The following is a 12,254-nucleotide window of genomic DNA, read 5'->3' on the forward strand; positions in this document are numbered from 1 at the left end:
TATATATATACACACACAAGTTAGGGTTTCACCTGATGGCGTTCGTCGTCCTCGTGCTCGATGACATCCATCCTGTTTCGATTGTTTCGTCTTCTGCCCACTGGTTTCGTGCTCTCTCATCATTTTCGTCCTCGGGTCGCTGTTTGTCGCTGTGTTTTTCTCGTTGTTACGAGGTTGTTTGTTCGTTCTCGCCGCAGCTGTTCCCGCTTGGAAATTCTCTTGCAGTACCTTGCGCGAGCTTTCCTTACACAGTGGCGACTTCCTGTGCTGCTGTGGTCTCCGTTCAATTCCTGCGTTGCGGATCGAGCAACCTAGGAGTTAGACCCATAGTTCGACTCTGAGCTCTATGGCTACAGTTTCTTCTCAACCACCGACTACTTCAATTTTAAACCTTGGGAAAAGCTTCTTTTGTTGATATGGTTGATATGGTTGGCTCTATGAGATCATATCAGGTGTTCCCTTAGGTTTACCACGAATCATTCGAAGGCTAGGAGGAATGCAATTTTATCAAGAAGACGGGTAGGAAGAGTGATAAACTGTCTCTTTTCTTCTCTGATGCTGAAGTTTTCAACCTGGTTAACAAGTTCAAATTCAATCTCATTGGGAAGTTCCAATCGGGACATCTCAAAATAGAAATTGTTCGAAAGACTTTTGAAGATCTCAAACTATTGAGACTCTGGAAGGGTGGCCTCTTTGATGGAAGACATGTGATGATATATCTGGAATGGTGGCCTCTTTGATGGAAGACATGTGATGATATATTTATCTAAAGTGGAAGACTATGCCAAAATATTTTCAAAAAAGTTTATGACAATAGAGGAAAAATTTATGATACTGCTTACGTGGTCTCTTGAATTTCCAATATGGTTTAAACTACCTGGTTTAAAATTGCACTACTGCAACCACCAAGTCCTCTAATCTATTGAAGTTGCACTAGGGAAACCTATGAAATTGGATACACCCACCTTCAATATAACCAGACCTTCAGTTACAAGAATTCTTGTTGAAAGGGATATCACCCTCCCTGATGTGGACGAAATATGGGTACAACCCACAATGGGTATTGACAGTCAATTGTAACTGAACAAAGATCTTACTACTGCAATCACTGTAAACTGTTTGGGCACACCTCAGTCAAATTCTTCAGGTTTCACTCACATTTGAGATTGGCAGGTCTTAACAACATCATCCATGTGGAGGAAAATATAGCAACCACTGTTATTCTTTCATAAATGTTGAATGAGAATTTAACTCATGAGGCTACTCCTCACCAATCAGACTAACAGTTCCTGCGTACTGTTGTTGAGACAACTCTTCCTCAGATTATAGATTCTACGAATTGTGTTGTAGTAGATGCTAGCCGAAGTGGCTTGGATCCACCTACTGCGAGAGAAGAGCGTACTCATGTTATGGAGGAGTACCAGGATCAGGTGTGCTGCAGGCTGAGTTAGATCAGTAGTTTACCTCCATCGAAGCGTACTCATGTTATGGAGGAGTACCATGATCAGGTGTGCTGCAGGCTGAGTTAGATCAGCAGTTTACCTCCATCGAAGATCCACCTATTGTTCACACGAGACTTCCTCTGGCAGATAATGACAGGTTTACAAATCTAAGATGAAGAAGAAATGAATGCAAGATCTCAGCAACTCTCAGGAAGATGAAGAAGAAATGAATGCAAGATCTCAGCAACTCTCAGGATGATTGTATCATTGTTTCGGGCGGAAGCCCACATCTCAGTATGTTGCTGGACTCCATCCATAGATTTAGGGGAAGGGGAAGCGGTAGATCCACCGACTACACCCACCATGATTAAGAGTTATTTCTTTTTGTTTTATTTTTGGGGAATACGTTTGTAATCCATGTGAGTGAGATCTTTGTATCCACTCACTAAAACCTTTGCATACTCTATTTTTTTATCAATGAATTTTGTCTTTTCATAAATAAATAAATAAATAAATATATATATATAAAAGAATGGCCGGAGGATATGATATGAGGCCCGACCATCCCTCATGCGCTTATAATTTGAGTACCACACCCTACACTTAGGGGGAATCGAACCCCAGACCGGAGCCATAACCACAAATGGTTCCAAAACTAGGAAATACAGAAAAGTATATTAGAGACATAAAGAAAAAACCTAAAAATGCTGAAGTACATAGTATCAGGTGGCTTGAGATGAACCCAATTTGGTTTTGCCTCTATCTCTGATTCTAGGGAAGGAGCAAGCTAATAGATTGGTAAGATGATTGCCATTGCCAGTAGTAACCAATGTATCATCCAATCTGTTCCCGAGCTGGAGTCGGCCTCCATTCTTCTTCTTCCTCCTGGAATAGACCCGTCATTCCTCATCCGAAGGTTGACTCACCTGATCAGTGGATTGGTCTAAAGTGGGTCGGACATGTGTATGTTGTTGAACATATTAGAATCAACTACATATTGTACCGGCTGATCTGGTATTTGATCAAAGGAGCACTCTCGTGTGTCTTGGCATGTAAGTGAGTCTTTTTCAATAACAGTGGGTGGTATAAACACAACTGGATATGTAGCTGTAGTATGTTGTACTTCTTCAGGAACTGCGGTGTTGGGAAGAGGATCGGGTTGCATCTTCTCTACAGGGATAATAGGTGGCTGTTCTTTAGTGATATTCGACTGTAGATGAGGATGTAAACGATAACAAATAGTAGAGCTGTGGCCAAACATAATACAATGAGGGCAATAAGAATGGTGTTGTTCGATTTCAACCTTTTGCCAATACCCGTTGTGAGTGGTTCCAATCCATACTTCATCCGGAGCTGGTCTGGTTGAGTGATATCCCTCTCAACCCTCTCAACTAACACACAAGCCATAGAAGTTTCTAGTCACAGCAAACGTATGACTATCAACCCTGAGAGGCTTACCGTAAGTAGGTGCTAAGGAGTAGAGAATTTTCAAGTTGAACAGACGTAATTTTAACCCTGAAAATTTTATCCAAACTAGAATGATTGGGGACTCCGCTTTTGAGTCGAAACCAATAGTCAACTTCAGAATTTTTATATAACGGTTGTCGATCTTGATAACTTTCCGAGAATAACTTTCCGAGATTGATAACTTTCCGAGAAAAGATGCGAGTTTAATTGACATCATGAGATAACTGAATCAGTATGTGCCGACAGTCAAGTGAACTAATATTCCAACTGCCCAATAGCTTTATAGCCTCAAACTCTTTCCGAATGATCTCCAGTTTTGGGTTACCATAAAGAAATTTTCCCACTAGAGCAAATCGCCGAGATGACACGATAATACTGGTTTCGACCTCTGTGAGAATAAGAGCAGACTTCTCTTTTTTTTTCGAGTTTTTTTATGAAGGTGTGATCACCACCACCTTCAAGAGCGTTGTGGAAAGGTTGAGGAACATTGTAGGACTAGTCAATATGAAAACCAGGCTCTGAACCTGAAAGAGGAGCACGGGTATGAATTGGAAGAATGTCACCGGCAAGTGCAGTAGCATAAGAACGGATCGTGATCTCTGTCGACAAGAGTCTGTAATGCCATCTTCAAAGCAGCTAGGCGAGCCGCTGGAAATATGCGAGCAAACTTTGGAGGTAGTAGAGCTGCAAGCCGTCGACTGCGGGTGAGAGACGCGAGCCGAGTAGGAAATGTCTGTCGGGCAGAGCGATAGAGAAAAAGAGACGATGCGAGTAGTCCACTGCGCGTGAACGTTAGCCGTCTACTGGAGGACGATAGCTGCGAGCGTCGTCGAAGCGCGTCGTGGACTCGTCGACTGGAGGACGTCTGCAGCCGTCTACTGGAGGACGATAGCTGCGAGCATCCTCGAGTATAGGAGCTGCGAGCGTCGTCGAAGCGCGTCGTGGACTCGTCGACTGGAGGACGTCTGCGAGAGCGTGAAAACTTCATCTCGCGGGAAACGACGGAGAGAAATGCGAAATCAATGAATCACCGTCGGGAATCTCCATTGAGGAGCGAAACCCTAGCAGTCACCGATGTCGTTGCCGACGCCATTATTTTTTGTTATTTACATATATAGTTCCTCCTATGATGACAGGTAGTTCTGCTAGGGTTTCGGCCGATGGCAAAATCCATCCTTGATTCCTTCAGTTCTATTCCAACCCGATGATGAAGGGTTTCGGCCGACAGTTTCGCCGTCTTCCTCCTCTCCCTGCCAGAGTAAGGCTCTCGCACTGATACGACTTAGTTATTTCTTCTGCTCCAATTTCGGGACATCATCTGTTTCAAATTTGTCCGCTCGACTTTGCGATTGCTTCGACTTCGTTCACCTGTTTCGCCCGTGCCTCGACTGCCTGCTTCTCCTTGTTCTTGCGGTGCGGCTTCTAGCACTTCATCCTTCTTCATGTTGACTGTGTTCTGACGTCAGATCCTTCTCTGCTCGACCTCGTCCCTTCCGTCGAGCATACACCTAGTCCGATCCTTGTTGCCCTTCTCTGACACGCGGATGGAGCGGAGTTATGCCGCTACTGTCTGCAGGTTCGGAGCCTAGTTTTGGTATCGATAAGTTCTGCATTTTTCCACAATTCTTCCACAAGGTTCTTGAAGGTGTTGGTGATCACACTTTCATTAAAAAACTTGATAAAAAAAATGAGAAACTTGCTCTTTTTGTCTCTGAGGTTGAAATCAATAATCTTGCATCTTCTTGGCGTTTTGCTCTAGTGGGGAAATTCCTTTATCTTACCCTAAACTCGAGATCATTAGGAAAGATTTTGATGCTATGAAGCTATCAGGTAGATTAAATATTGACTTACTTGACGATTGACATATATCCATTCAGTTATGTCACGGTGCTGACTACACTCGTATTTTTTCTCGAAAGGTAATCAAGATTGACAACCATTTTATGAAAATCATGAAGTGGACTATTGATTTTGATCCAAAAGCGGAGTCCCTCATCATTCCTGTTTGGAAAAAATTTTCGGGGTTAAAATTACACCTGTTCAACTTTGAAACATCATTCCTGTTTGGAAAAAAATTTCGGGGTTAAAATTACACCTGTTCAACTTTGAAATTCTCTACTCCTTAGCAACTGCTTACGGTAAGTCTCTCAAAGTAGATAGTCCTACGCTTGCTATCACCAGACCCTTTGTGGCTTGTGTGTTAGTTGAGAAAGATATCACCCAACCAGCTCCTGATGAGGTATGAGTTGGATTCACTCACAACCGGTGTTGGCAAAAGGTTGAAATACAACCACACACTTTTTATTGTTCTCATTGTAGTATGTTTGACCACAATTCTACTATTAAGGTTGTATATTGCTAAAGATCAACAACCCGTTCAAAAATCTATTCGTACCGAATTGGGGGTGGACGTCTTGCCACTTACTGGAGGTGGACGTCTTGTCACCTACCATCCCTGCTGAGGAGATGCAACCCGACCCCCTTTCCAACACCGCAACTAAACTAGCTCTGCTCATCTGATTGACGCTGTTCTTAATAAGAAATTTTCTGATGACCCTGCTATTTAAACCTTTGCTGTCTTAGATGATGATCATACCCAAGCTGTTCCACCCCTGGATGCTCCTGCTTTTGAAAACTCTATTCCAACTGCTGGATTAGAGCATGGTACTCTGGAGTCTTGTGAAACATCTCCCCATACTATTAATATTGATCCAAACTTCTCTATATCACTCATTGTTATTGAAGAAGACTCACTTACATGCCAAGACACATGAGAGTGCTCATTTGATCCAATAAAAGATCAGTTGGTACAACAAGTAGATGCTTCCAATGTTCAACAACCTACACATGTCCGACACACTTTAGACTAATCCACGGATCAGATGATTCATTCTTCGGATGAGGAATGACAGATTTATTCTAGGAGGAAGAAGAAGAATGGAGGCCGACTCAAGCTCAACTGGCTCCTTTCTAGAACTAGAGACAGAGACAAGATAAAATTGGGTCGCTCTCTAGCTACCTGATATTACATGTTTTGGCACTTGGTTTTTGGGCTCTCATGTATTTTTCTGTCTTTTCTCTTTTTCTGAAACTATTTGCATGTGGTGTTTATGTGGTGTTTATCGTGTCGGTAAGACGTCATGCTTGGGCCATCTCATACAATCTATCTGTAATTTCTTTCTTTTGTAATATATTTTGCTATTGGGCTTTATTTAACCTCATTTCAATCTCTCATAGGCTTTCTAGAAGGCGAAGCTGAGAGGTGGTGGCAAACACAGCATAAAGAGAGATTTCAGCTAACCACTCTTCCACAAATTCAGTGAGATAATTTTGTTAAAGTCTTCAAGGTTCGGTCCATTCCACTTTCAAGGATTGGTTCATTCCACTTTCAATCAGGTGGTGTACCACTTTCAATCAGGTTAACACCACGACATAAATTCTTCAATTTGACTCAGGTCCAAATCGTATTTGCAAAATACAGAACTCTATTATGTTTGGTTGAATTGAGTGAATATCAAATGTTAGTTCCCGAGTCACTTGATGAATCCACAGAAAAAATCAGGTTAGTCAGAGATAGATTGAAAGATGCTCATAATCGACAACATAAATATTATAATGAATGTTTGCTATAAGAATTATGATTTATGAAATATCATAAGTGATGTTATCTGTAAGCTATTACATGAATACTTGTAAGTATTGATGATAAAGAAAAATAGGATTTTTGTCTCATGGTATTCAAACAAAGATGAAATTTTGGGAACTGTTAGGATGAAATAGGGACGGAATGTAGGAAACTGTTGGTACCAGATGAACTATTGATAAATGCTATATTGGGAGGGGCCTAACTTTTATTAATACTTAATGTAGCCTTCAGGCTAGACGACAACTCATGACATGGTATGACATTGGAAATAGTTGAGGCTTATATAATTACAAGTGACATTCCTATGATTAGATTGATGACTCTTATAAATATGTTTATAATTACGCATAAATTAATAAAATTCATGTTGTATACAACTTTCATTTTCCCTTGCCTTACATGACTTTTTTACATATTTTATACGATTATAATATATTATGACTTGTGATGTGGACATTTATTTGAGCTACATATGGACATGCACCTTGTTTATTTTTTATTTAGAAAATCTTATTTAATTCTGATTATTTTGTCGAGCTTGTTGTAGCTCACTGTTATTTTTTGGGAAATTGTAAGGAGCATCGTGACGAGTAGCTTGATGTGACATGTACAACTTTTGCATTGTATAGATTTAGGCAGTCAATAGAATTCTGGAGCTCTGTATATGTTTTAATGATATGATTTTCACGCTTCTAAATATATGAACGAATAATAAAATGAAATTAATTGTTTTTATTTGTGGCGATTTAATTAGACTAATTCTTTTACTCGCTGGGTCTTGATTTTGTCAAGTGAGGACGAGTGCTGGTGAAAGTTTGGTCTGATTGGATCGATCACCTCTGTCACACCATAGTTAACCCTTAACCCTTAAGGGGGAGTGAATATATATATATATATATATATATATATATATATATATGACATATATATATACCGCATTCCCAGGTCATTTGGTATAGCATCCGCTTCGGTGGTGTAAGTCCCCTTTGGTCTGAGTTTCGGATCCCGCCTCTGACAACTGTTGTCTTAAAAAGGAGGTACTCAAATATTTAGGCGCATGACCTTACGGGGGTTGAGCCAATAGGATGGGTTGGGGACCTCACGCCCCGACCCATTCCTTAGTGTGTGTGTGTGTTATTCTATATATATATATATATATATATATGCTTACATGCATTTGCACAAGTATGTAATTATATTTAATATTAAAAATACTCATAATTTTTTATTTTCAAGCAAATTTCAATTGAGTTGGATCTTATCTTGGTTGGCCTGAAGTTAACGTCAAGATTAGATTGGTAAAAAATGTGGCTTGTGGCTGATATTTTTTTGGCTCCATTTGAACTCAAACCGAGGCGAAAATTGATTCTTTCTCGGAGATAAACTCTTTGTCGTAATGTTTGTAACAACCCGAACTCACTTATAAACATATTGTTCGATTTGTCCAAATGACATCAAAATGCGAAAATTGATTCTTTCTCGGAGATAAACTCTTTGCCGTAATGTTTGTAACAACCCGAACTCACTTATCAACATATTGTTCGATTTGTCCAAATGACATCAAAATTTTGCCCTTTTGGTATAACTTCCGAAGATGTCACCCATCTTAGGAGTGCTCCATGATGAGCACACTTAACTTTGTAGTTTATATTGAAATTCCACCGTTACACTAAAAGACATCTCGATATTTAAGAGTTGAGCTTCATTCAACTTAAGGGGTTTCACAATCTCCCCCACTTAAGTAGCTGTTGTGCTCGTCAGTTCTCGTATCCGATAATCATCCACCACGTATATAGGATTCTAGAGGTGGCCCTTGCAGATTCAAGAGGTGCTCCCACTATGTAGCACTTTGTCTCACATTGGGTTCAAAAAGTGTCTCTCATGGCGTACCTCTTTGTTTTGTATACCTCCTAGTTCTCATCTTTCGGTTATTGTTATGCTCTGCTACCATTTTTGACCGTACAAACTCTCAACCATCAAGTTAGTCTCCGCTTTGGCCAAATAGTACATGATTCTGCCTCGTTGGTGTAATATCCCACGAGGTTTCCCATCCTAGGAGTGCACCATGACGAGCATGCTTAACTTTGGAGTTTATATTGAAATTTCACCGTTACACTAAAAGGCGCGTTGATGTTTAAGAGTTCGACTTCATTCAACTTAAGGGGTTTTGCATTGTTACCTAAGACCGCTTGACAGGATCATTTCCTTCAAAATTTCTGATCTATGGAGAAGGTGTAGCTAAATTTTTTTACGAAGATGACCATGACTTCTTCATCAATCATGTCCGAATACAAGTATATGACCTATCAGTCCATTGTGGACCATAAGATGTTAAGCCTGTAGTTCTATGATTGTTGTTTATTTTTTGTATTGAGTGAAGGAAATCCTCTTACATCATACGACTTTTAAGAACCTTTGAAACTTGCAGCCTTGTCTCTCTTATTGAAAATATATATTTTTTTATTCTGTTAAAACTGCTAGTCTTTCCTCTTTTGAGTGACAAGTGGCTCAATTAGTTTTGACAAGTGGCTCAATTAGTTTTCCAAAAAAATGCTATCACTTTCGTAGAGGGAATATGCAATACTGTACTAATTGGCTTATTAAAACCCAGATATTTTACCTCCATTATTCCAATTGGTGCAATGTTTGCAATGACCCTATGGTTGGGAAACAGTGCATACCTCTACATATCTGTTGCTTTTGCGCAGATGTTGAAAGCTGTCAGTAAGTGACGCCTATGCTCTTTCTTTTAAGCACAATGATAGTGTTTCCCTGCTCTTCGTCTCTTGATGTGCAAGTGTGTATATTTTCTGTGTTGCTTTTGCAGTGCCCGTAGCTGTATTCATTCTTGGCGCTGCGGCTGGCCTTGAAGTACTGAGTTGCAGAATGTTTCTGATAATGTCTGTCATCAGTTTAGGGGTTATTATTGCCTCCTATGGGGAAGTCACTGTTAGTTGGGTTGGAGTGGTATATCAGATGGGTGGTGTGGTAGGAGAAGCCCTCAGGCTTATCTTCATGGAAATTTTTGTGAAAAGAAAAGGCATACGCCTGAACTCAATATCAGTGATGTATTATGTCAGTCCATGCAGGTATGTCATCTCTCACACCTTTTCTAAGATTATAAATTAGTTTGACATTATGTTATCTTTGTTTGCAAAAAAAAAAAAAAAAAAAAAAAAAAGCTTTTTCTTTGCAGCGCATTCTGCCTCTTTGTCCCATGGTTATTCCTTGACAAGCCAAAAATGGATTCTGCCGGGCCTTGGAACTTTCCACCTCTTATATTGTTTCTTAACTGCCTCTGCACCTTTGTGCTCAATCTCTCAGTTTTCCTTGTTATCTCGAGAACAAGTGCACTGACTATTCGTGTTGCTGGAGTTGTGAGGGACTGGGTGGTGGTTTTATTTTCTGCCGCTCTATTTTCTGATACAAAGTTGACAGTTATCAACCTAATTGGTTATGGAATAGGTATTCTACAGCTAAATCTAAATACTTACTGTTACAACGTGGCTGACGTAATTTATTGACTTTGAAAGGGTTACTATTTTTCTAACTTTACATGTTTATTGTTAATTACTCCTACTGCTCTACTTTATTTATTTATTAATTAATTTGAATATTAGAGGAACTTTATTTTGCCAAAAAAGCAAATTGTCTTTAAATTCTCAAGAATGGCTAACTCACCCTAAGTCTCGTATTAGATTTCATTTGGTTTGTTAAAGATATAAACCATGTTTGCATGACGATAAATTTACTAGATTTCGTCATTTTGTTAGATGTAGTTAGAGATAATGTTGTAAAGCAGATTAGGCACTCCTAAAAAGAGACATGATTGTCTAATGCTGATGAAATATGCATGACCTAGGTGCTTGTTGGAGCAAAACCAAATGCTAAGAAAAATATAAATATATCGCTTATAAGTAATTTTTAAATTGATGACCATTTTTAAGAATATGAAGTGGTAGTCATCACATTAAAAGTTGGCGGGGAAAAATAATGAGTTTTGATGTTCTATTGTACTCTAAATTTAAACTTAGTTTTATATTATCTTATGTTATGCACAATAAACTACAACTTTTAGGGCCCATTTGGGGCTGCTATTTTTGTGCGGCGCAGCCGTAAACCGTGACGCGATTGTAGGATTTGGCATTTGAATCAGGCGTTCGTGGCCCCGCCCGCCGCGAATTTGACGGAACGCAGGGCCGTAGGATTGACCCCGCAGCCAACCTTACCGTTCCAATATGCAATATTTGCCACGTGATTCACGAAGCCGCCCCTTCCTGATCTCGCGAAGCTGAAGGAGATTTCTGCCCTTAAGTCTCGGCTCGCGAAGTTCCTTGCTTGACGATCCCCTTCAAAGCATTGCCAATCGCGGAACCATCAAAAATTTGTACCCTTTTTTTTTCTCTTTGTTTAACTAGTTTTTGCATATAAATAACCATCAATAATTTGTACCCTTTTTTTTCTCTTTGTTTAACTAGTTTTTGCATATATCTTTCACCCTATTTAGGATCTTATATATTATAAAGATTACTAAAAACAAAATTCTTAGCATCACGAATTGTTCTCTTAGATGTTCTACGTGTCTTCTTATATTTTTTTGTGTTTTCTAAGTTTTTACATTTAAACCAATTTTCATAACAAATTTTTTTATATTTTATGTTTTCTTGCATATTATTATTCCACCACTAATTACTTTTGTTTATTAAGATGTTTCTTTTTTATTCCTCAAGTATATCTATTGCCACTTTTTTAAGTATTTGTTACTTCACATAGATTTACTTCTTCATGGATATTTCAAATCTTGTAATTTTGAAGTTTTTTTATGAAACTAATTTTTGACAAATTTCCCTTAGATCTAATCAACATATCTAATAAGTTCATAATTTATCGACTTTCCCCATCATAGATTGAATTCCTCTAGGCATGACCTATCTCGAAAGATAAGTTGAGTACCTAGGAAAAATTTATTATTAGTCTGAATTCTTGTGCAATTTTAGCCTTGCTAATCCCAAAGAAGATGATTAATGGAGAATGTGTATTGATGGTTCGACCATTAATATCATCAGATATATATATTCTACCTTTTGATTGAATAATATATTGTGTATAATATTTTGGGCAAATTGACACCTTTATAGGGCTTCTATAAGGTGTTTAAGAAGCATATTTAGTAGGAAGATGGTTGTGGAATGATATGGGAATGAGAATATGAGAATTCAATGGCTTATGGAAAGGGATAGGGGATGTTTGGTGGCTGTTCAGTTTGAAAACAACGAAGAGAGAACCACGAGATAGCGAGGAGGTTCATCACCTGTTCTTGCATAAGCTACATATATACCTCTTGCAAAAGAAAGATAATACAACACTTCTTAATGTAAATATTAGAGAATGCAATCTCCAATATGCTCAAAACAAAACAAAAGTCTTTAATAAGTCCACAAGCAAATACATATATAATTCCCCCAAAAATTAACATAATACTAGTGCTAAATAGGAAAAAACAAATTTCAAAAGAGTTCACCCAGGTTTTGAGGTTGAGCTTGTTGAACCAGCACAAAAGATTGAACCAGATTCCTAGTTTGTTGTTTCCGACATTCATCCTAGACAGATGCACATGTAATAACAGAGAGTTAAAATAATAATAATAAAATAAATGGATACCGACGGTTAAAGGAGATAGATGCCCCTGGATCAAACAT

General features: G+C 38.8%; 1 protein-coding gene across 3 annotated transcripts in view; it reads left to right on the forward strand.

Annotated features, from left to right (window-relative positions):
- Window positions 1-12,254, forward strand: part of LOC110024728 (probable sugar phosphate/phosphate translocator At3g14410) — a 59,628-nt gene that overhangs the window by 23,214 nt on the left and 24,160 nt on the right. For all 3 annotated transcript variants that reach the window (XM_020724855.1, XM_020724856.1, XM_020724858.1), the window contains 3 exons: window positions 9,167-9,279; window positions 9,383-9,644; window positions 9,752-10,020. In XM_020724855.1, coding sequence (XP_020580514.1) covers window positions 9,167-9,279; window positions 9,383-9,644; window positions 9,752-10,020 — 644 coding nt within the window. The remainder of the gene's footprint in view (window positions 1-9,166; window positions 9,280-9,382; window positions 9,645-9,751; window positions 10,021-12,254) is intronic.

The sequence above is a fragment of the Phalaenopsis equestris genome, unplaced genomic scaffold (genome assembly GCF_001263595.1).
Source record: "Phalaenopsis equestris unplaced genomic scaffold, ASM126359v1 Scaffold000272, whole genome shotgun sequence".
Taxonomy (NCBI): domain Eukaryota; kingdom Viridiplantae; phylum Streptophyta; class Magnoliopsida; order Asparagales; family Orchidaceae; genus Phalaenopsis; species Phalaenopsis equestris.